The sequence below is a fragment of the Idiotropiscis lumnitzeri genome, chromosome 2 (assembly GCF_059441095.1).
Source record: "Idiotropiscis lumnitzeri isolate Australia: NSW breed Sydney's pygmy pipehorse chromosome 2, RoL_Ilum_1.0, whole genome shotgun sequence".
In the NCBI taxonomy this organism is placed as follows: Eukaryota; Metazoa; Chordata; class Actinopteri; order Syngnathiformes; family Syngnathidae; genus Idiotropiscis; species Idiotropiscis lumnitzeri.
Window position 1 is genome coordinate 2,908,758 of NC_142392.1, and position 22,663 is coordinate 2,931,420.

At 45.8% G+C, this 22,663-nt stretch overlaps 1 protein-coding gene across 3 annotated transcripts in view; it reads right to left on the reverse strand.

Annotated features, from left to right (window-relative positions):
• Positions 1–2,303: 2,303 nt before the first annotated feature.
• Positions 2,304–22,663, reverse strand: part of LOC148341255 (tyrosine-protein phosphatase non-receptor type 12-like) — a 35,301-nt gene continuing 14,941 nt past the window's right edge. The window contains exons 4-22 of one of the 3 annotated variants that reach the window (XM_088286967.1): positions 20,179–20,312; positions 18,191–18,331; positions 12,566–12,674; positions 12,222–12,298; positions 12,041–12,136; positions 11,672–11,710; positions 11,441–11,509; positions 11,240–11,299; positions 11,027–11,169; positions 10,494–10,560; positions 10,321–10,398; positions 9,752–9,850; positions 8,485–8,570; positions 5,979–6,156; positions 4,477–5,386; positions 3,530–3,601; positions 3,037–3,090; positions 2,612–2,699; positions 2,304–2,475 (exon numbers count right to left, since the gene is read on the reverse strand). In XM_088286967.1, the coding sequence (XP_088143093.1) occupies positions 2,466–2,475; positions 2,612–2,699; positions 3,037–3,090; positions 3,530–3,601; positions 4,477–5,386; positions 5,979–6,156; positions 8,485–8,570; positions 9,752–9,850; positions 10,321–10,398; positions 10,494–10,560; positions 11,027–11,169; positions 11,240–11,299; positions 11,441–11,509; positions 11,672–11,710; positions 12,041–12,136; positions 12,222–12,298; positions 12,566–12,674; positions 18,191–18,295 (2,340 nt within the window). In that variant the 5' untranslated portion in view covers positions 18,296–18,331; positions 20,179–20,312 and the 3' untranslated portion in view covers positions 2,304–2,465. Of the gene's footprint in view, positions 2,476–2,611; positions 2,700–3,036; positions 3,091–3,529; positions 3,602–4,476; positions 5,387–5,978; positions 6,157–8,484; positions 8,571–9,751; positions 9,851–10,320; positions 10,399–10,493; positions 10,561–11,026; positions 11,170–11,239; positions 11,300–11,440; positions 11,510–11,671; positions 11,711–12,040; positions 12,137–12,221; positions 12,299–12,565; positions 12,675–18,190; positions 18,778–20,178; positions 20,313–22,663 lie in introns of those variants that run through there. The other 2 variants (XM_088286957.1, XM_088286973.1) reach the window with 2 other exon arrangements.

Consider the following 22,663-nt stretch of genomic DNA (forward strand, 5'->3'; position numbering starts at 1 on the left):
TCACGTCTTTATATAATGTTCATTTTACTGATTGATTTCTGCAACATACAAACAGTTTGTGGGTGTAGGTGTTTTTTTTTTTTCTTTTTAGGGGGGACAGCAATGTGAGTTACACGGGGGTAAAGAAATAAAAAGAGCTTCAGCAGCAAATGCCAACGCGAATAAGATGATAGGCGGGAGGTGACGGGGGATGAGGCTGTCTCGTAAAGGCACAGGTGGGCTCGTTCTGAAATCGAGGACAGTGTGCATACCGGTTGACGGCTAAACCTAAAGGCCGAGAAAAGATAAATAAAACGCAGCTGCGATGAACGAGAGGTCAGAAAGACAAAAAAAAAGAGGAAATGCGTTGCATGGACCGGACTGACGGGGATTGTGCGAGTGAACGTAAAATCGACGTAGTGATCGAATGAAGCAAACAACTGCGCATACAAAAATAACATTTAAAACCATTTACAAAAAAACATTAAAATTATTATTACAATCTTATTCCAAGCCCATTTACGCCTACTCGACGAAACGGGCCAACGGGCTGCTTTTCTGCCAACCAATTAAAATAATCTGTTTTATTTTTATTCATATAATTAAAAAAAATACAACCCTGAAATATTATCCAAAAGCAAAAAAAAAACAAATAGGCAGCAAAAAATAATTTACACTTTTTTTATAGGGTTGCACGGACTTTCTTACATCTTCTGTTTAAACGTAAAGAAAATCTGAAATAAAATAGAGCTCAACTGACCTGTACAGTTTTTGATCTTTATAAAAAAAAACTAAACAAAAAAAAAAGCTTTAAAAACAAAACGTATATACTGTAATAGACGTCGAGAGAAAACAATGCGAGTCCTTGTGGGTCCGATTTGAGATCCTTTGGACGTTGTAGTGTCAGTCAACTCCCACGAGAGTCTCGTATGTGCAACATAACGGGTCGTTGTTTTTGACAAGCGCTTGATCCCAGAAAAGTGGACTGGCGTGGTCGCTCACCTGATGGTCTCCCCCAGGAGGAGAGGGAAGAGGAACAGAAAACAAGCGACAGCAGCAGCAGAAAAAGACGCAAGCACTTGCGAGTCAGAAATAATACCGACGCTTGGCGGGAAAGGGACGTTCAAGAAAAGCCCAGGACGACTGCGGTTGACGGTCTTCTCCGAGAGACAGACTAAGGCCGGCTCATGGTCCCAGCAGTGACAACCTGAGCCTTCAAGCGTGGTTGTTTGGTCCTTATTGACGGCTTTAAATAATAAGCTTGAGACTAAAAGGTTGATTTGAAGCAACATATGGTCAGATTTGTTCGTGGTTCAATTGGCATATACAATACTGCAGTTTCATCTTGTCCTTTAAAATAGACAAGCCTAAAAAGTAGCCTCATGACGTAAACAGCAATTTTCCACCAAGCCGTACAGTTCCAGTCATCAGATGAGTTAATCTTTCGATTTAAGACTTCAATATGTGCAGCATAAACGCAACACTTGTTGCTAACTGGAGCAACACGTCATCGTCCCCCTTGTGGACACACGGCGCAAGGATGCCAGGCTGAGTGACTCCAACACTGAACAGCATTTTGGGTTTTGTAAATTCAGTTTGCATGAAATCGGCCCGATTATGATTTTTGGCAACCGTCCAATGTGGACGGCGCTCGACACACTGCAGGTTGTTGGAACTGTACCACATGGTGGAAACGTGGCAACTACTTTAGTCATCTCTTAGCAGACGGGTAACAACAACATAGGACCAAACCACGTCACTCTGGGACTGCGGCTCAAAACAGAGGTCATCGTAAAACTATAGTCGCAAGAACTGCAGCTAACATGCTCCACGCAAACCATGAACGAAGGGAAACACAACAGTCCGCTCCGCTCATCCTCGGTAGCACCGGCACACAAAAAGTGAGGCGAGAGTGAACAGGAAGGAGGGCGAGGGGACGAACCAGGAGGTTGCATCATGGGTAACTACGATTATCTCACTTCGCTTTGAAGATTGTTGCTCATTCAGGAAGGAGGGCACCTTCGAACGTCTAATAGAAGGCCTTCCATTTGGTCAACGAGGAAAAAATGTCTCCAGCACAGAGAGAAGATCGCGCGGTCTTGATTTGCTCTCACGTCAAGGATATTAGGCTTCAAACTGACCGCGGAATTAGAAGACGGGTCCCACGCCAGCATGTTGAAACGTCCGCCCATCAGCAAGCTGAGGACGACAATGCTGTTCTTTGTTTGCGAACGGACAAACCTCTGTCCTCTGGAGGGGGGGGGGGACTGAAGAGGAGGATGAGGATGAAGGAGAGGTGCTCCGACTTGGAAAGGAAAAAAAAAAAAACGCACAGCCGGCAGGGTGGCATCTTATAAGGTCGGTTTTCGAACCACCCGGGTGAGATCTTGGGCCATCTCCGAGGGGAGGAGATTGTTGTGGACAGAGCGCTCCGTCTTGTCCACTCTAGGGGGCGTTGTTGAGGTTCTTTAGGTGGAAAGCAGCGGTTATCGAACCCTGGAGACAGAGCACAACGATAAGAAAGATAAACGGAGGAGGACAACATAGGACTGGTACTCGCCCAAAAATAAAGCCGAGCAACTGAAATGAAGCCGAGTGTTTGTACCCCCCCCAACTCAAATCGCAGACTTACCCACTCAGGTCTGCCTTGCTGTTGGCTGCTGCGGTGCCAGAAGACGGACGATCACCTGGAGAGGTTTTATTGACACACGCAGACAAATCTGCGCAAAAGCAAACATACACACAACAAACTTTGTCTTTTAAGATGGAAAGAAAAAAAAAACACAAACTGAATTCTGGTTTTCTGCCCATGTGTCCAACATTTTCCGATAAATGTTTGAATGTTCCATTGTTAAGATGACTGAATAGCTTTTGCGTGACGTATTAACTGGAAGTCAACACGGTTTTAATCCTCTTCTTGGCGCGTGTACAAAGGCAACTACTGAGGTGAAAAATTGACAGTGACGTAACGCGCACAGGACAAGACAAGCAGGTGGCAAGTGTGTTTCCTGTTCCGCGCGCATGACACACACACAGCGCACACGTCAGGGGACTCACCTTTGTGCGAACCGCTCCACTCGACCGAGGCGGGCGTCCTCACGTCCGGAGGGTCTGACGGAGAGAAAAGAGGCATTTGAAAAGCTATTATCGTCTCCAATCGGAACTGTGCTGGTCCGCACATTCAAACGTAGAATGTTTACGCCTTCGAGCTCTTTGGAGAACAAATTCACTCATTCATTCACGCTGACTCAATGCCTGCTATTCACTGTCCTACATCTGTTTACAAAAAAGAAAACTGGATAATATTCCCTTGCACAAGGGTCAAGAGCTCCCTCTGTTGTACGACTGTATAAACTTCACTTGAGTCTCATTGTGAAGTTCCATCCAACCAAAATTGTAATAGATGTGTGGAGGAACTTGACGGAACCCTGACCTCAACGCCATCAAATCACAACAATTAAAATCTGTTTGTTAAAGTACATGAGGAGTTGCTGCCGTCATCCAGGAGGCCTCTGGGTGAGCGCCCCCACCCCCACCGAGGCAAACGCACCTGTGGCCAGTATGAAGGACTCGGGGGTCCTCTCTGGGAGGGGGGGAGGGGAGTCGTCACTGTCCCAGCTATCTGGGTTAAAAAGGTCAGAGGTCAAATAAGAAGCAATGTTACAAAATGAGGAAAAATACCAAGACAAGTCAATCTGGGCGGACCGATTGGCGGATTGAGAAGCAATCAAGTGAAGAAAACAAAAGCAGCCACCAGCCTGTCGAGATTAGCAGAGCGCCACCCATCCAAAAGCAGATCTTTGCAACCGATCGTGACCCGTTATGGAAACCACGTTCCGGAAAAGCCAAGCATTAAACAACACTCCGGGGAACACTTGGGGAAATGCCACAGTAATAAATCTGCGTTTGGCGGTTTTAAATACGGGAACCACTTGAGGACGGCATGATGTCGAAAACGTTTGCGGTCACCGAAAAGTCTCCCGCAATGCACGAAAACCGAAGCGTGCTGGACATCATGCACCCTCAGGGTCTTGGGCGTATTTAAAAAGTTCTCAAATGCGTGTCAAAAGCATTCCCACGTGTCCAACACACTCTGCGATTGTCCGCCGTGACACCTCGGCTGCTTCACGCCACCGCAATCCCGTGCGCACAAACGCGTTCCGCATGCACTATTGATCCTTCACCATTCGACATGCACACACCGACACTTCTGGCACACGGCGGCAAAAACATAATTTTGTGATTTAAAAACACACACTCGAAACTCAGCACTTTTTTAGAATGTGTGCAGATAGTTTCCTCGTGATCATTCTTCCTGAGATTGCTTAATCGGCTTGCCGCCGGTTGGTCTATTTCTGTCAGGACGACTTCTGACGTGATCAGGGTGTGCTGCGTCTCGCTAAGTGCAGTGTGAAAAGGCCTTGATGTTGATTAGCTTGATTGAGTTTGTACAGAAAAGCAGACACAAAGCTGGAGCATAAAGGTGATTTGGCGTACTTGCTGTGGCTGTCGCGGGCGACGAGGAGCTCTGCCCCGCGATGGACATGGGAGACACCTTCCGCACCAGCTGGTGATCTCCGAAGTGAAGGGACGTGACCGTCGCCGTGGAAACGCTGGTGTGATAAGACTCCCTGCCCGCCGACATCTCCCCGTCGCCCTCCTCGTCTGAGTTGTCCGAGTGCAGCGGGTTGGTGAAGCTCAGTGCAGTCCGAACCGGAGTGGAGGAGGACGATGAGGAGGAGGAGAGGTGCGAGGAAGAGGAGGAGGACGGGGCGACGCGGTCGGACGAGGATGAAGACGAGGAGGTCTTGGGGAAAGGTTTTTCGGGGCTGCCGCAGGGTTGAGTCCACGCGGCGTGGCTGGCCTTCATCTCCACCCTGTCGCCTCCGTCACTCTTCACCGGGAGGTGGTTCGGTCTGGCGAGGACGCAGCCGTCCGACGGGTTCTCCCCGCATCCGCCCGCTCCGCCCTCCGTGCCGGAGTCCTCGGACAGCGAGGAGCTGGACGTGAGCAGGGACTGTCCAGAGCGGGCCTTGAAGGCGTGGCATCTCTGCAGCATGCCTCCGCTGTTGGCCGAGCCGCCGCCTGCTCCGGCCGCCACGCCCATGGAGGAGGAAGTGTCGAAGCTACGAGGTCCTTCCTGCAAAGGCACCTTTTTAATCTCGATGCTGAGCTTCCTCTCGATGCGAGGCGCGCCGCAGCAATCGCCCGCGGGGGAGACGGGCAGGGAAGGGGTCAAGCCCTGGCCCGATTCAGACTTTGCTGATGCCGCAGATAGTTTGTTGTTGTAGTTTTCATTGAGATCAAGATTGGAAATCTGCTGCTTTTGGTCTTTGGGTTCTGATGGACTGCTCTGCGTTTTGGGACTCGTTTCTGACAGCTTCTTCTCCTTCTCTGTGCCTTCATTCTGGAAACAAAGAAGCAAAGGCATGACATGTAAATGACATGCACAACAAGAGTTTCATGGTAGTCGACCAGTGGACCTCGGAACTCAACCACTCGGCACATTCTGGTGCTGAGCCTTGTTTTGAAAATCAGGTGGAAGGAAAAAAAAAAAGCTCTCAAGTTCTGGGAAAACAAAAACTGCATTTAAGAGACAGGAGGAACTAACAGCTTTAGAAAAGTTGTTTGTTTACATTCAAACTTCACGTTTTATGTTCTTTTTATTTAGAGCGCATCTTTTTAAAGCACTCTATAAACAAAGTTGAGTTGAATCGCGTATCGCTTTGAGTGATTCCCATGCACTAAGCCCACTTGAAATTTGACCCCCAAAAAAGAGAGAATACTGTGCTTCCGTTTCCAACATTCTATCAGCAATTACGTCAAACCAAAACAATTTTGTCGCTTATGAATTTTAACACTTATTTCAGAGTAGATTGGACATTGTAACACACTTGGGTGTTAATTACAACACCCCAAAAAATTATTAAATTTTTTTTTTTTTTAATTGGAGGCGATTACAACAATGAAACAAGCATCTCGTTTCTGAGGTCATTGACCTGCTGTGCGGTGGCCAGGACGTGAATGACAGGCTTGGGATGGTAGCGGTCATTGTCCTGACGGACGTTGGTGACGGTGGGGAAAGCCGACGGGGGCGACGGGGTCAGGATGGGGGGCACGGGGTGAGGCTCGGGCGGCTGCAGTATCTCCTCTTTGACGTCGCCTTCCACCTGGGTGCTAAACAGAGAACCACAACGTGAGACAATTTTCAGAGCGAATTGTAGAAAACACTTTTTTTTTCACCACTAGAGGTCACAAATAGTAAGTAAAAATCTATTTTTTGCGAGAATATTGTCTGTATTTGTCTACATTTATTTCCCTTTGCAGCGAAACATTTTTTTCCCACGTTTTTGTTTCCTTGCAGCGAGTTGACTGGCTGTGCGCGCGCGAGCCACGCATGTTCTGACAGCATGTGAGAACCGCTCACAGGAAATTGAGGTTGCGCTCAAGTTAGCCACACAGACACGGAAGGTGGAAAAGTAGTTTCATGCCGGAGCCCAATTGCTGAAACATGAACTTTCTTTGCGTTAGCAACTTTGGAGAAAAAAGGACAAGCTAATTACTTTTTGGAGATTTATTTCTGATTCCATGACATGGATTATTTCTTAACCAGTGACATTATGCAATGGCAAAGTGAATCGAATGCTTCCACGTAAGCAAGCAGGGACTTCTTAGAATGATTTCAAATGCCTTTTGACTTGATAAAGGGGAATAATGACTATGAAGATTGCGTAATCTTCATTTTGTATCCTGCTCCAGCACTCTTCATGGCAGTCATAACGTGGTCATTCATCGGTCTACACGCATTTCTTTTCCTGCAGATAAACAATCTTAAAAAAAAAAAAGAAAATGGGTTCACTGAGCTTCATCCGGAATTTTCTCTCCAAACAACTTGATTATTGGCTTCCTTGGCTGAGCAAATAAAACACAAATTACACAGTAACGCAGATGATTCCCACCACTGGAGCGGATTGTTTCCATGGGGATATGAATTATTAAAAAGCAAGAGTTTATCCAAGACCTTCGTCCTTCTAAGATAAGATGAAACTTTTATGATCTGCTCAGGGGCGACACGGCAAAACAAACAAGAGTGTCTACCAGCGTACGACGAACTCAGCAGCACGTAAAGGATTTAGTTTCTACGCGCCGTATGCAAATGAGATTTTCAATTCAATTCAATAAAGCCTTCGGTATTTCCTTTTAGGGCTTCACGGTAAAACATGCAAAGGATTTGACTCTTTGGGGTGTGTCTGACTGAGCAAACACTGACTCACTATATGTGACCTTGACGTTCAAGCTTCAAACCAAGAGCGTGTGTGTGTGTGTGTGTGACTGGGCAGATTGAGGACTCCGCTGGTAAAAATAGCTACTCGGATGGTCTTAGGAGGCTTAAAACATGCACCCGAGAGTGAGTATTTAGGAAGCAGAGGGATGAATTTGTGGGAAACAACTATATATTCCCATATATGTTGAGAGTGTCCTACTTCAGCGGCGTTTTTAACTGCACGTTTGTGTATTTTGGTTGGAGCAGACATCCCCGAGTACTTTGAAAAATGTTTGCTTTCCCATCAACTATCTTGGTCCGATTAAAAAGATGAGCGTGTTTATTTTCGTGCGGGGACGTAACAAAGAGCCACACATAATTTCTTTTATAGGCCTTCCTTTCCCTCATGGCAGTCATGAAAGTATATCGGTCTATATGTACGTGCATTAATCATGGGCGGGGCTGCGCACAGATCATAAAAGTGAACGAGAATCAGGAGATGAACGGGCTTGGAGAAAGTGGAGCACAACCCCTGCTGGGCTCATACAGCAAAATTAAAATTGAGAAGGGAGGGAAAAGCTAAGAGGAGCATCTCCTGCTCAGCAGGCAGCCGCTCGATTTGGGGAAAGCGCCGGGGCTACACTTATGCCATAGATAAGTCGAGTGTTTTTCCCCTGCAGGGAAAGTTGAGCGCTTCTACCCGATCTTGACTCGGGGTGGGTTACATTTAACACCGGGCAAGAGTTGCAGATGATTGCAAAGTGTTGCAAAACGATCTAAAAATACAGATGTTCCTCGGGCGTGTGGAAATAAGTTAAAATGATGGCAGTGAGCCAGGAGGGGAGGGGGGGGGATCATCATCTCACATTTCACAAATTGAGCAATGAGTACCGCAACAGCTCAACATAAATAAATGCATCCATGTTAGATCATTTAACTCTTTGAGCACCGTGAAATGACGTCGATGGGAATCCTCACGATGAGTGCAGTCGCTGTCAATTGCTTTTTATGGGAATGGCCAAAGAAAATTATTGGCCTATAGTGGCTTGATTGTTAAACTGCAAAAGTAAAAAAAATAAAATAAAATAAAAATGCGTTAACTAAATCGCGTGCAAAGTTTGTGCATAAAATATATCCTTGATAAGTCCGAGCTTTTTGGGTCCAAACTAGTTGACTTGTGTGAATCCAAAGCATGTTTTACTGTATTCACATCTGCAAAAAGGACACAAAAAGCGTCCTACCTGCGTATCCGAGGCGGTTTAGGAGGAGGCGTGTCCCATCGCTCATCATCTGACTGGTGGCTGGCTTTGTCCGGACTGCTTTCATCCTGCGAGGAAACACATCGCAAGATATTCAGAGGGAATTACGACACACTCCGCAGCGCACACTATCTGGACATTACACCTCCAGGAAATGAAAATGAAAGAACGGCCTGCCTGCGTGTCTACTCTGCCGCTCAACTGAAAGACAAGACGGCCAAACAATAACTGTACATGGACGACGACGCATGTCTGGCCACGTGAGTCGGGGGAATTTCATTTGCGTTGCAATACCTGCACGGAAAAACCGTGTGGGATCTGTCGACTAATACACAGTGCACCTTTGTGGGTGTTTGGGCCACTAAACAATGGCGGAGTAGACATGACTCAACTGCTTATGGCGTGAGTCATTAAAGCCCGCCGATAATGTTAGGAGAACCACTTACACGCGAGATAATAACACATTAGTGTCGAGCAAAGCTTTGCGCCCAAACCTACAATCCGTACCTCCTTTTAAATAATAATGACGAACGTAATTGCATTAGATGTTGCATGTGATTTGACAATTACCCTCAAATGTGGTTTCTGTGCGAGTGTCTAGTGCGAAACTCTCCAGACAGATGAATATCTATTCTCGGGTCTAAATGCATTATGGAACAGGAAGTGAGGGGATGTCACAGTGATCATCATCGCCGTCTGAGCAGGAAGGCGCTCCACATGCGCGGATTTGGATTTGTCTCGCCATCTCTTGCTTTCTCATATCATTACTGTCTCTCCCATAGATTAGATAATGCTACCTTATAAAACGCACACAGTAGTGCTCCTGTTGATAATAATCGAGTGTCCATTCCATGAAATATTGAGAGACTTGACGAGTTTGGGCCAATGAAATGTTGGCGTTGCGTCCGTAAACTTTTCTCCTTGGTTGCACTTCTGGGACGCGGGAGGGAAGAGGCGCAAGTGGGGATACGGAGCTTGTTTGCAGTTTTGTGGGCCAAAGGAGGACAGCGAGGAGTAAATAACGACAACGGAGCAAATAATTCTTTTCGATTCAAGTCCTCCGAGGCTCCACTTTCACGCTCTTTTAGGTCACAACTCTTGGAGAGTTTTCTGGAGGCTAACTCTGACACTCGGCCTCCCATGTGACTAATTATTCGTGCACCGCTCCCGCCTCCGTTGTGTAACTCGGCAACATTCTGTTTTTGTTTAACACCAGACACTGTTGCCTGCATGTGTGTGCGTGGCGTACCATGACATCATGTATCTGCACATTTGTGGGGCTCTCCAGTAGCTGCAGTTGCTTCTGGAAGAGCTGCGCGATTGCTCTGTGGACTAACTCGTACTGCTCCTGAGGAAGGGGGAAAATAAAGCGAGAGACAGATGATGAGGAAGACAGGAGGAGGGAAGAGGGGGGGGGAGAGGCCCGGGAGGAGGAATAACAGTGTCATAAAAAAAAAAGGAAGGTGTTAATGAGATGATGGAAAAAAAGAGGAAAGAGAGAGACAACAAATCAATATGGAAACAAATAATTTGTCACTCAAAAAGATTCATTTATAAGGCAATGAAACATGCAGCCTGAAAAGCACTGGCGGATGAACGCTAACCTCATTAACCCCCCCCCCAGTGAGGGAGGAAGTATGCTGGGCCTTTTTTTTTCTTTAAATTTCATTACAGGCTTCCTGGAAACTGCTTTACTTCGTGTTAAACATAATATTTTGATTCAGCCGAGAGGTAACACAAACACACACTGAATATTAAATCAAAACCCCCTTTTTTTTTTTCTCATTTCAAATGTATTTCATAAAATTCTGCACAAACCTTAGTCTGAACAGCCGAGTGTCGCTGCGTCCTCATTTCTTGGATCAACCGGAAAACGTTGAAATCTTCTGGAATTTTCTTAAAAGGGCACATAATGCAAAAAAAATAATAATTATACATGAATCGAACTGGAAAATAATTCAATTTGAAGGTCGCAAATATTATTAACCTACCCCAGCTTTGAGGAGGTTCCACGTGTAGTCGATAGCACAGATGGCTCCTGTCCTCCCACAGCCAGCACTGGACAGCCAGAATAAAAAAATAAATACATTTAAAAAAAAAAAAAATCAGCTTTCGCATTGAAGCACTTCATTCACGGATTCAAATCTCCACGCGCCCGTTTAAAATGTCAGACGAAACGGAGACGCCGAGATGACGTGACATCACATTTGGCGCGTACGCGAGTATCGTAAAAGTCCATCTCATGCTGTCACACAGCTGTCTGCTTTCCGGCACGGACTCACGCACAAGCCGAGGCCCGCCTTTGGCGCCGTGCGGTGCGCAACCAGGAAGTGTCCTCGGGCTTCTCATTACGGCTTATTGCGCACACATGGACACCGAGCGTGTCATCAGCGTCACAGTGTGCGCTTCCAGAGCGTCTTTATTGGAGAGAATCGCGCCGTCCTAAGCGAAACGTGCTGCTGCCCCAACATCTTCGTGCTACCATGCGTGAGCGTGTGGTTTACGTGCGTGTTGGTCTCTTAACCTGCAGTGCACACAGATGGGGACGTCGTCGTTCTCTTGGTATTCTCTCATGAGTCCTATCATGTCCAAGATGGAATCGAACGACGAAGGGACGTCGTGATCGGGCCAGTTAATGTAATGGAACTGTGTTATCCTCCGGGTTTCCTGCGGGGACACACGAGGCTCAGGATCGCCATAAATGCGTTTGAGCATCCGTACAAGCGAGCCAACCTACATTTTCGTACTCCACCACCAGAGAGCGGATGGAGTAGTCCGTCCTGGCCTGCTCCGATTCCTGGAAGACAGACGGCGGGAGTGTTCATAAAAACCTCAAGCGACGCCATTAGAACAAAATGCGAGAACTGCTCCGCCCCCGCCCGCCAGCCCGCCCTCAGCGCCAAAGCACAGCTGCCGTGCCGCAGATTTATCTACTTACGCAGGAGATTCTGAAAGGCCCGAAACTCACGGGCTCCCCGAACAGCGGGAAATACCGCTCGCATTTTTTCTGAGGGGAGAAGAGCAGGAGCGTTAACATCTAGAAAAATCATGCTGGTTTTTAAGTTCACAAAGAATTGTAGAAATCACAGCGAAATGTATTTGTATCAGCTTTGAGATGCTTGAACAGACTACAGACCACTGAGACTTGATAGAAAAAATCACAGCTCACCCGTCCCATCTCAAACTCTCGACAGGCCATCACAATAACCTGCGGAGACGCACACAGGAAGGATGAGAACGGCGACGATGGAGTCGCTCGCGCACTTTGAGGGTACACTCATCACATCAGCACGCTTTTGAGCCAGCCCCGTTAAAAGTGATCGCCGCACCCACCCAGCATGGGACCCATCTGCTCCGCCCCATCTGCCGCTCAATTAAATATTTATTTATTACTTGTATAATGAGCACCCTTTTTCAATTATGGACAACATATGTCTTCCTATCCAGCCGACACTTAAACTAAATGAGCCAAGACAGCAAATGGAATGGTTTTGGACAAATTTGAGCAAAATTGCTTCATGTATTGCGGCGTACTTACAGCTACATTGTATTCCCAGTTCATCCGCCAGAAGTCGATCACAGTGTTGGGGAGAGGGCCTTGAGTTGCTATGTACGCCTCGGGGCCATCCATGCCCTGGAGAAGCAGACGATCAGTTAGCAGAAGAAGTCATCAGTCACTCGGCGTGTTTTTTTTTGTTGTTTTTTTTTAATCATCACACCTTGATGAAATTGGCATTGATGTAATCGGTATCTTGATTGGTTATTTTTAACGTCAGCTTCACCCGAGTGTGGTCAACTGGGGAAGGAAAGGAAAGAGTTTGAAATACAGAGTTAGAAGAAGAAAAAAATGCACTTGCTAATTGTCAAAATTAATTTTAAAATTTGAACCTGACGACGCGAACACCTTTGTAACTTTCTCACAAGCTATGCAACGCCACAGGCGCTAACGCATGTTAACGACGCTACCGTCCGCTCCCACGCCGATAATCCAAATCGCCCAACATAACAGACGTCGGCGCTTGGAAATTCTAACTGCCGTCGGGTGTCACATGGCAAGACTTACATGGCAGGATGTCCTTGTACCGGTTCTTCTTGACGTTTTCCTCTCGCTCGCCAATATTCGTGGGGTAGATCTTCTCCGTGCGGTACTTTGTGGATAGCCGCCGCAAACGCTGCAAAGAAATCAAAGAGGAAAAAAGAGCCTTCATTATTTTCTAATTAAAGCTCCTTGAAGAAGACACATTTAGGGAGGTTGAAGTGGAGCAAAACAGATCCGCTCATGATTCTCAAGAAAAAAAAAATTGCTGCGGTTCGACAGCACAATAGTGAATATATTTACACACCCAGCAGTTAGTGAGCAACATCACACATTTGCATAATGCTGGACTTCCTCCAGTGTTTACGCCTTCCATGCCAGTCTTGTAACTGCATCACAAACGACCCCGAAGGAACAAGCCATGTCGCCATTTCAACGTTAAAGAAAACGGTGGCATGGCACGTACAAACTTCACACCGGCGACCGTCTCCAGAGCCCCCTGCGTCTAATTACTCTTACTTCCTGTTACATAAAGCACATGTGTACTCCAACAAATAATTGAGGACGGGAAAAAGAAAGCAGAGGGAGTCTGTGCCTGTTGGACCTCCTCGAGCCAACCAAACAACAAGGAGGGCGAACAAGGGCAGAAAAGATCAACGAGGAGATAAGGCGACAGAAAAGGAAAAAGATGCTCTAGGTCACAAAGCTAATGGCTTTCTGCGCTCATTCACACGTTCCCGTGACACACATCGCTCCTCCGCTGAATGGCCGACTAAAAAAAGAATAAATAAGGGCCTGCGAGATGACAACACGCGCAAGCTGGAGATGACGCGGCATCCAATCGCAGGGCAGCAAACACAATAACGGAACGTTTCCTGTGCATGCGCCATGTCCATTGCCACACACACACAGAGAGAGAGAGACAGGGCGTTTCCCGCCTCCGCAGACCCCCATCAGGGTGAGTCACCAGCGTTTACAGACACATTACTTGTGTCTAAAATAACTTGCGGATGCCAACGACGTTACTAGGCAGAGGGCAGCGGACATAAGCATGAGATGAAAACCCCCAAAAAGCCGTTCGGAGCTTAGATGGGAACTTTCAGAGGTTGTCACGGCACAATGGTGACAATTTGCGCATATAAACAAAGTTCTTTGGTGAATTGGGCTAAGCTAGCTGAATCAACAGAAAAAAAAAAGGTGGAGACTTGGAGATGCTGCAGAGCTAACCTACTTTCTGTCTCCTGGCTGAATAAGCATCGCCGTACTTGCCTGGCACGCTGAATAATTCACGCACACACATACACACTTAGGCGCTTTCTCTTTCTTCAGTTGGGCCGTAAGCGCAGATTGGCAGAGCATGTGTTCTTCCTGCATGTGCAAAGTGTGTGCGCGGCGGGGGGAAATAGGGGGTTTTGTGTTTGTGTGGTCAGGAAGCGGGGGCGTCGAGCTGTTGAAGAAGCTGCACTCTGATGGTCACCTTTCATACGCGCGCGTAAAATAGGTCAGCGCTTACAATGCAGGCAAAGATGCACTAAAAGGCTCGCTCGCCACGGCGGAACTTGAGCATTTCGCCGTTGAAAGTAAGCTAGCGATGGGAATTGGATCCTCCGACTTGGGAGTCGAATCCCATGAAAGTTAATATAGGTCGGTGGAGCATCGCTTCAAACTAACGAGGACGCAAAGTGGCAAGGACCGCAAAGTATTCCCCTTTAATTACACACCGAGGTTTGCCCGATTCTCCGTTACGCGTTGCGCTCATGTCAGAAGATGTTCTGAGTGGCGCCTCTGGCATGCAAATGTCAGCGACAATCAAGGAGAATTCCCATGGCGTAAAATTGACACATGAACACCCGCTCATTCAAAAAAAAAAAAAATTGGATCCGCAATCGTGTGGTTCACCGCGCTACGGTCGCACGGAAGGCACGCCAGACGAATTGGAATGCGACCACACGAATTTCGAGGTGACCACTTCCAACTTCCAATGGAGCCTCGCATCCCGGACCAGACGACACAAAACTATATGTACAAATAGGAAAAAAAAAAAAAACTGAGCTGAGCTGTTGGTCGGCTGGCAGCCATGTGACTTTCTTTGTCAAGTTCACAACGAGGCGTTTACAACTCGTACGAGTTTCGGGCCGAATATGATGAAGAGGCCACTCTCCGGTTCTAAAATTTCTGACATCAACTACATACCGATTTTTTTTCTTTGAAAAAGTATTGCTTTCGAGCCAGGCACACGCATCTGTGCAAATGATCAGAATGCCTCAATTTGAGCCAGGAAAAGCGCTGATTTATTGACAGGTATGTCCACCTACACTAACGTCAAACCTTGTTTCCACTCCGGGATACGCTTTGCAGCCGCGCCGCAGCAAGCTAAACAAAGCACGCAAAGAGATTCCCCACGAACGGCTTTTAGCTCAGTCCTACTTCACAAACAACCACTTTGCCGGTATTGTTCGACCATCCGCAGGGAGCAGATGTGCACCAACGGCACGTAATCCGAATCGTCCGGAACGCTTCAGTCGTTTCCGATATTCCCGGCCCATAAAACGTCCACCTGACCTTGCGCTCATAATCTGCGTCCTTTTCTCGAGCCCTCGCCGCCACCACATCTGTCATCGGCTCGCCCACGTTTTGAATTTGCAGTGGACACCGGCGCTAATAGATGCGCGTTCAAGCCTTCTCACACCCTCGGGATGCGTTTCCTTTCACCTTCGTCACGCACGACATCAACACATTTCCTGAGTGTGTGGTCAGCGTCGCTGAACTTCTTGTACCTTTCATCATGTAAAGTTGACACAAGCTAATGTGCGGAGCTGAAATACGTCGTGGCTTCTCCTGTTTTTTGGGTTAAGCGCATGGAGGGGGCGGACAGCTTAGACAGCGACATGGAAGAAATTGGAAGGTGTTTTTACAGTAACACGAGGCAGGTCTACACACACAACAGCAGCATGCACACCCCCTGCTGTGTACCCCCCCCACCCCCGAAAAAAAGCAAGCTAATGAAACATCCACACATCAACACATGCAGGCCAGGGACGGGAGATTCTGCTTTAACGAGTCGACAGCCGCCGAGGCCAAAACTCCTTCAGCAGCCTGCGGGAGTCTCAAGTTTTTTTTTTCTTTTTACCTGAGAGACTCTAAAGTTTGAACATCTTTCATCTTTAGCGTGAAAACATCCGGACTCCGTGGGCGGAGAAAAAAAAAAAGCCCCCGTCAGCATTTCGCTTGAAAAAAAAAGACAAACTTAGAGTGAGTAAAGATTTTGTGTTTCATTTAGGCTTCATGTGAGTCTACAAAACCATTTTGTCTGGAAACTTACAGAAATGCAACCAGAGGAGAAAACTTAGAGTGACCAAATCAAATGACCAGACCTCAACCCAATAGAGTATGCATTTCCTGAAGAGGAGAAACAAGAACTGAAGGAGGCTGCCTGCAGTAAAGGCCTGGAAAAGCATTTGAATCGCAAACGTCTTCAGCATACAACAAAAACAAAAACCAACCTTGTCGTTCTGATATTTTTGGCGGGGGCTGTTTTTATGTTTCAACGTGTTCATTTTGGCTATAAATCCACAATTTAGATGCAGTTTGGGATCCAGCGCCTTAAGGGACACCTTTGACCAAATTGCATGCATATATATGAGATGCACTTATGATTTTATGTTTCCCCCCAGGCCAGTCAAAAAGAGCTCCGACAGCGACGATGCAATCTTTTTCTGTCTCGGGTTATTCTGTCGACCAATCAGCATTTGTAGCGCTGACGGTAATGGGCTACTCCACGTCTGCTGCGGGCTCTCTGTTCATGAGTCACTGATGTTCTCGCAGACAAAAACACACATGGCCAGTATTTGCTGATGATGCCAGAGGAAAAGAAGTTCCAAATTGAAAAAGCACTCTGGCTGAATATTTCGCATTCCCCCACAGCATTTGGCCAAGCATATAATCTGTGACTCGTTGACCTACCAGCGCACTGTAATTATGCGTATAAAACACATTCTATATATAAGTAACAATAGGCAGTTAAACTGGGTGTTAAAGTCCAAGTTTTCCGGTGCAAAGGAGCACCGACGTCCTCACACACGCTCACTTGTGTTGAGAATCACGAAATTGAGGCGCGGGTCTGAGAAACTGGTACAACCTGCTACAGCGCTTGGTTGCACTGGGCAAGCGGCCTAACTAAGTTTTCTTGTCGACAGGCTGCTGTCTGATGAATAATTAAAGCGGAACAGCGCACAATGTTGCCAGATGAGAGCAAAGTCAGCCAGAGGCCTCGGATTAATGAATATTTAGCATGGAAGTTTCAATTGAAGCAGTTTCTCATCTATAACGGGTTGTTTGAGGGTCACGCGAGGGGCGAGACGTGTCAATGTGAGGTCAATTTGATCTCTGACACGGGTTCTTTGACATTTAGACAACAAAGCTCACTTTTGATTTGCACGCAGATATCACTACATACCGACCGAATTTTAAGGTTCTCACGGAATCTGTGTGTTGATGTTTTGCTTAATTAAAAAAAAAAAAAAAAGTTTGAAAAAGTGTCTCCAAAAGGCAATGAAACAGCCATTTAAAAGGCAGGACGTAATGTTATGAAATCGACCCAAGAAAGAATGTAGCAAGCTCCAGCAAGCAAGCTGCTTCCATGAAGTTCACAGGAGGGTGTGTGATGTGTGTGTGTGTGTGGGTTCCCAACACCTCCATCCCAATCAATAGGTCAGAAGTAAACAAACGGATGATATTTCACATAAAATGTAATGTGAAATAAGCATTACAATTCTTGCGAGGACTCAAATGAACGTCCGTCATATGTCAAAACACTCCGTGGGGAAACAGACGACCTATTTTATTTTATTTTTTTTGTTGCTGAATGAGTAAAATGTGCTGCAGCAGAAAGGGCGCATTTTTCAGCCAGGGCAAAGGGTCTGGTGCTGGAGCACCATTGGGGGTCTATCTATGCACGTGCCTGGAGACGTTATGACAAAATGCATGATATTTAGCCACTGTTTACCTCCATCTAATCAAATTGCACTGAAAACTGCCTTTGTGAAGTTTTGCAATAAAGGCACAAATTGGAGTTCAGACGTAGCACATTTTAGGTAGGGCTTATTATTAAGGCATTATTTCTTGTGCAATGACATGCACGAACAAATAAGATACATAGCTAAATGCACGGCTTAAGAAGACACACGAGCCATTCCAGATGTTAGTATTAAATGCATGCATATCAATTGGAATGAGTCGGTGAATTTCACTTGTGGATGAATAGAGGATATATCGATCTCTCGGTTATGTGGAACAGAAGCTAGCTTATAACAACGGGAAGTAAAAAGCCACCATAATAAGTCATGCTACATAAGCAATACAATGTAATGACTGTGGAATAGCCCATAAGTGACGTCAATGTGGAAGGTGGGCTTGCTTATTTGAAAGAAAGTGGAGCCGGAGGCGTGCAAAGGGTGGGAGACAAAAGCTAGGCCGACGTGTGAAGCCTGGAAACAGGAGGACGAGAGCTGCGCGGCCGCCCCGCAGCCTCCTGCGGGACAGAGCGGACCGGAACCCGGGGAGGTGGCGCGATCGGAGCCACGGAGGGAAAGGTTCGACGTGAGATCGCGAGCTAGCAAGCTAGCTGTCGATCTTTTTTTTTCTTCCACTCACCATAAAGTCGCTGCCGAAGTTGTCCTCTCCCCTGTCGTCGTCCCCCTCGGTCATGGCTTTCACGCCCTGGATAAACTTTCTCAGGATGCCGGCTTGGTCCATCATGCTTTTGCGGGCGCTTTTCTATTAAAAATATCCACCCTGAAGTAGCAAAGGGAGGTGGGGGGGGGGGGGAAGCAATCACAATAACAAAAAAAAGACAAAAGGAAACGAGAGAGGGGGGGGGGGGGTAAATAAAAAAAATAAATATGCTTCACGGATCCTCCCAAGGAGTCATCGTCGGTTCACAAGTCTCCCTCGGTCTCCTTTTTTTTTTATTTATCGTCCCATCTCATGTTGTTTCGCCTTTTTTCTTCTTTGCTGTTCTCACAATGCTTGACAGTCGTCCGGGGAAAATTGCAGCAGCGGTTCCACCACAACGATTAAGTTTATAAACGGAGCGTTACATAAGATATGCAAACTCTATTGTAATAGAAATACAAAAGAAAGCAATTAGACTTTTTTTTTTAAAGAGAGAGACCCGGTCCGGTAAGTCTATCTACCCCTCCCTGTCTAGCTCGATTTCCACATTCACTGCTGCTGGGGAACATCCGGACAAGGCTAGCCAACGAGGAAGAGCGCCCGCCCTTTCCAGGAGAATTCTGTGCGCTGATTGGCGGGCGACAAAAAATGTTGATGTCTCATTGGCGGAAAGCAATGCTTCTCTATTGAAAGGACGATTCTGATTGGGTATAATTTCAGTCTGCCTTATCGACGCGGTGTGTCACGTCATCAATTTGAAATGTTATATTATTATTACACGCGTATAATACAGTGATGTAATTTTTTTAATTATAATAAAAACTGCTCTTCAAATTTGTATTTTGAGTTAAGGGACACATTTGCAAATATTTCATCAGTACTGAGTAACTATCATCTTTTCCCTACCAGATGCCACAACAGGTGATCAAGAATAGACAAGGGAGCAGGTTAATCCCCTCCATCATCTAAAATCAGAAGCAAACACTCAGATAATCCAGTCAAGAAGCCATTACAGGATTTTAATCTCCACCACTAACGATGGAGGGATGCATGGCGAGATATTACGTGAAGGCCGGAATTAAAACACAGATTAATAGGTCAAATGTCGAGACTGGATTAAAACAACTCCAGAAATAACTTGAAACAAATGTATCACACTCAGGCAGTCCTTCTCTCTCTCTCTCTCGATTATTTACTAAATGGATTTGGAGGGGGAACGTGACCTTTGTGTGCCCTTGGATGATGGCAACAGTAGTGGACATTTGGAAAATGGATGTAGAAACTGAAAACAAATTAATAGACTGTGATTCATCATTAAACCTCTTCCACGGAAAACAAATGAGGAGTATCTTTGTTTTTCTTGAGCCGGGCCGACCCGTGACAACAACAAAGCGTCTGTTCATAATTTGAACTGCAGGACATCAACACACACGTCCCAATTTCCACTTGTTACCCTCACTAAAATTTTATTTTTCTTCTGCCACGTGACATAATCCAACACAGTGTATTTTCTGACTAACCCCCTCATTTCACATGAAACTGTGCAAACAAGTTTATTCCTTCCCTCCACACTTGAGTGGCCAAAAAGCAACACAACAGGCACTAGTGTGTGTGCATGTGTGTTTTAGCATGGGAATCTTACAAGAAAGTGTTCTTGTGAGTTCAACGCCCGCTTCCTTCTCTTTACTGTATTTGACCTCCCAGTGGCGCTGAGGGGCCCCGCGACAGTTAGCTATGACAACATCCTGCTGACACGGCTCCCAAATCATCCCTCTGTGACTTTCTCCCTCACACACACACACACCCCCACACACCATCTTTCCCCTCCCATCTATCCGCCTCTCTTTTTGGAATGTAGAGTTGAGAAGCAGCTGAGAGGAGGAATGTTGCTGTTACAAGCCCATACACAACCCCAAGGGGTTGGAGGGAGGCGCAAACTCACACACATTGATGCATACATGCATTACCTTTTGGGTTATTTCTTATCACGAGTGCTGCTGGTGCAATTCCAAAGATCCATGACTGACAGGGCCATTTGCAGCATTGTGCCAAATATAATCCAGATAAGGATTGTTGGAGCCAGCTCACGCCTTTGTGGAGCCTGAATTGTGTCAAATAAAGGAAGCACATTTCAAGAGTCTTATTGTACTTGTAAGCGTGCAAATCTTTGGCCACTGACAATAAGAAAACCGTTTCATTATTTTGGAACAATTTTTTTTTTTATGATGACATTGATTCTGGTGATTACAGTTCATCTTTATGCACGTCACAGTGATACAGCATTAACCCAGACCAGTAACTCTCAAATAGTTGCATGTGGGCGCCCTCTAGTGGTATGAGAATCACCAAATTAAAATGTTCTAACGGGGCATAATTGTTTAGAAGAAATACATAAATAAACTATTTTATCTGGAAAAAGAACGCACTGAAAATGATTCGATGACTGACAATACCACCTCAATTTTTGGTAAACTTTGGATTTTGTCTGGTTGTTTTCGATTTTTGTGACGGGAAAAAACATGCCTTCACCCAATACGGCCGGGTGCAAATAGAAATGTTTTGCAAATTACAAAACACTCGTTTTTAACCAAATTAAGGGACCTAGACAATTTTTAGGACACAAAATGCCGATTAGTGAGCGGGTGTCAGCATGCGTACGTCATAATCTCGCGAGAACACGGTGAATTCACGTGGAAGCTTGTGCTGCTTTCGAATCCATCGGAATTTTCAGTGGTCTAATTTATTAGCATACAATACAATAAAACTTTATTTGTATAGCGCATTTCACAACAGCTCGAGGTGTAATAATTCGCTTTCCCAATTATTTAATAAAATATAGTTTATTAAAGTTTTTAAATTACGATAATTTCACTCAAAACAAAATCTATTAACAAACATACATTTGAGCTAACACATTTTTATGGGGAATCAATAAAATTAATTTATGTAACAAATATATGACTCATAATAATGTAAATTGCTCAGTAAAGCAGAATAAAGAACGTGGCAGCCCAGTCATCACTCACCCAACCTAATAACATAGCCTTACTTTGTGTTGATTACATTTAAAAGCATTTTCTCAAACAATATTCAAAATTGCAGGATTCGTGGAAATCCGAATCATGTGACTTTTTTCCCCACCAGGGGGCAGCATCCACCCACTTATTGCATTTGCACTGAAACAGTTTACTGAATGAAAAAGAAGAGACAATTATTTATTTTACACTGCTATTAAATTAAACGATCCAAATGCAGATATAGTTCCAAAGTTAGTCTCAAAACTATTTCATTTGGTACAAAAATAAAAATGAATGTGATGGATTGAATGCTAAAGTGTGACCAAAATGTAGGAATTTGAAACCTCTCAGTGTATGCAGTGCGGTTGTACCAACACAATTTTGACCATATTGTTAAAGTAACACTTCTATAACCGTGTCATTCAAAGTTGAGCGCCTTTATTAGAGCTTTCAGGTGTTCCTAATGTTGTGCTACAAGGTGTGTTTGTATGGATCAAAGCATATTTTCCTAACCCCGGTTTCTCCGTTTGCAATAAGACTTCCTGAGCAGTGATGTCAGCTGTTTTGACTTGACAGGCCCGCCGAAGTGCAGGAGCAAGCCAGTCAAGACCTGTCAGGGCTCAGATGTAATCTCAACCCCCCCCCCCCCTCTAGTCCCCATCCTCTCCATTTCACGCCAATTTCAGTCTGACGCCTCACGAGGCCCCCCACCCGGAAATGTCGGACTCTCACTCTCACGCCTCCCCCGCGATTTAATGAGGGCCTGACAGTCAAACATACGTTTCTTGCTACTGCGCAGATCATTCACTGGACACCTGAGACATTCCTGCAGGAATGTCTTAACAAGACCCTTCTGGAATCTCCGAGTGAAGCAATCTCAGAATGTAGCGCATTCTTGAGAAGAGTGAGCGAGCCAGCTGGTCCAAAGCTGTTGCAACAGGTAACCAAACTCATACTGAGTGTAAGATCCATCGTTTTTGGAGGCACTGCTGAAAATAAATCATAAGCGAGCTACAATGTCCAACGGCCATCAGCTCTATGTTCACAAAAATGAAACGAACCAAGAAAAGAACACTGTCCCTACTGTGAAACACGGAGGAGGCTCTGTGATATTCTGGGGCTGCTTTGCTCAATCAGACTCAGGGCGTCGTGAATCTGAGCAGGGTCCAATCACATCTCAAGACTATCAAGGTATGTTCTAAAGAAAAATGTGCTTCCCCAGTGTCAGAAAGATTAGCATCAGCTTGGTTCTTTGAGAACCACCGATGTAAGCAACAACTCCAAAAGCCACTATCGTCACTTGGAGAAATCCATGTGTCAACCCCCGTTACATCACAGAATATTTCTGTCTGCATGAGCATGTTGGACGGGAAGCCTACACCAAGCGGGAGAAACGGAGACGGCGAGAGAAGGAGGCGTTAGGTACCGTGAGTCA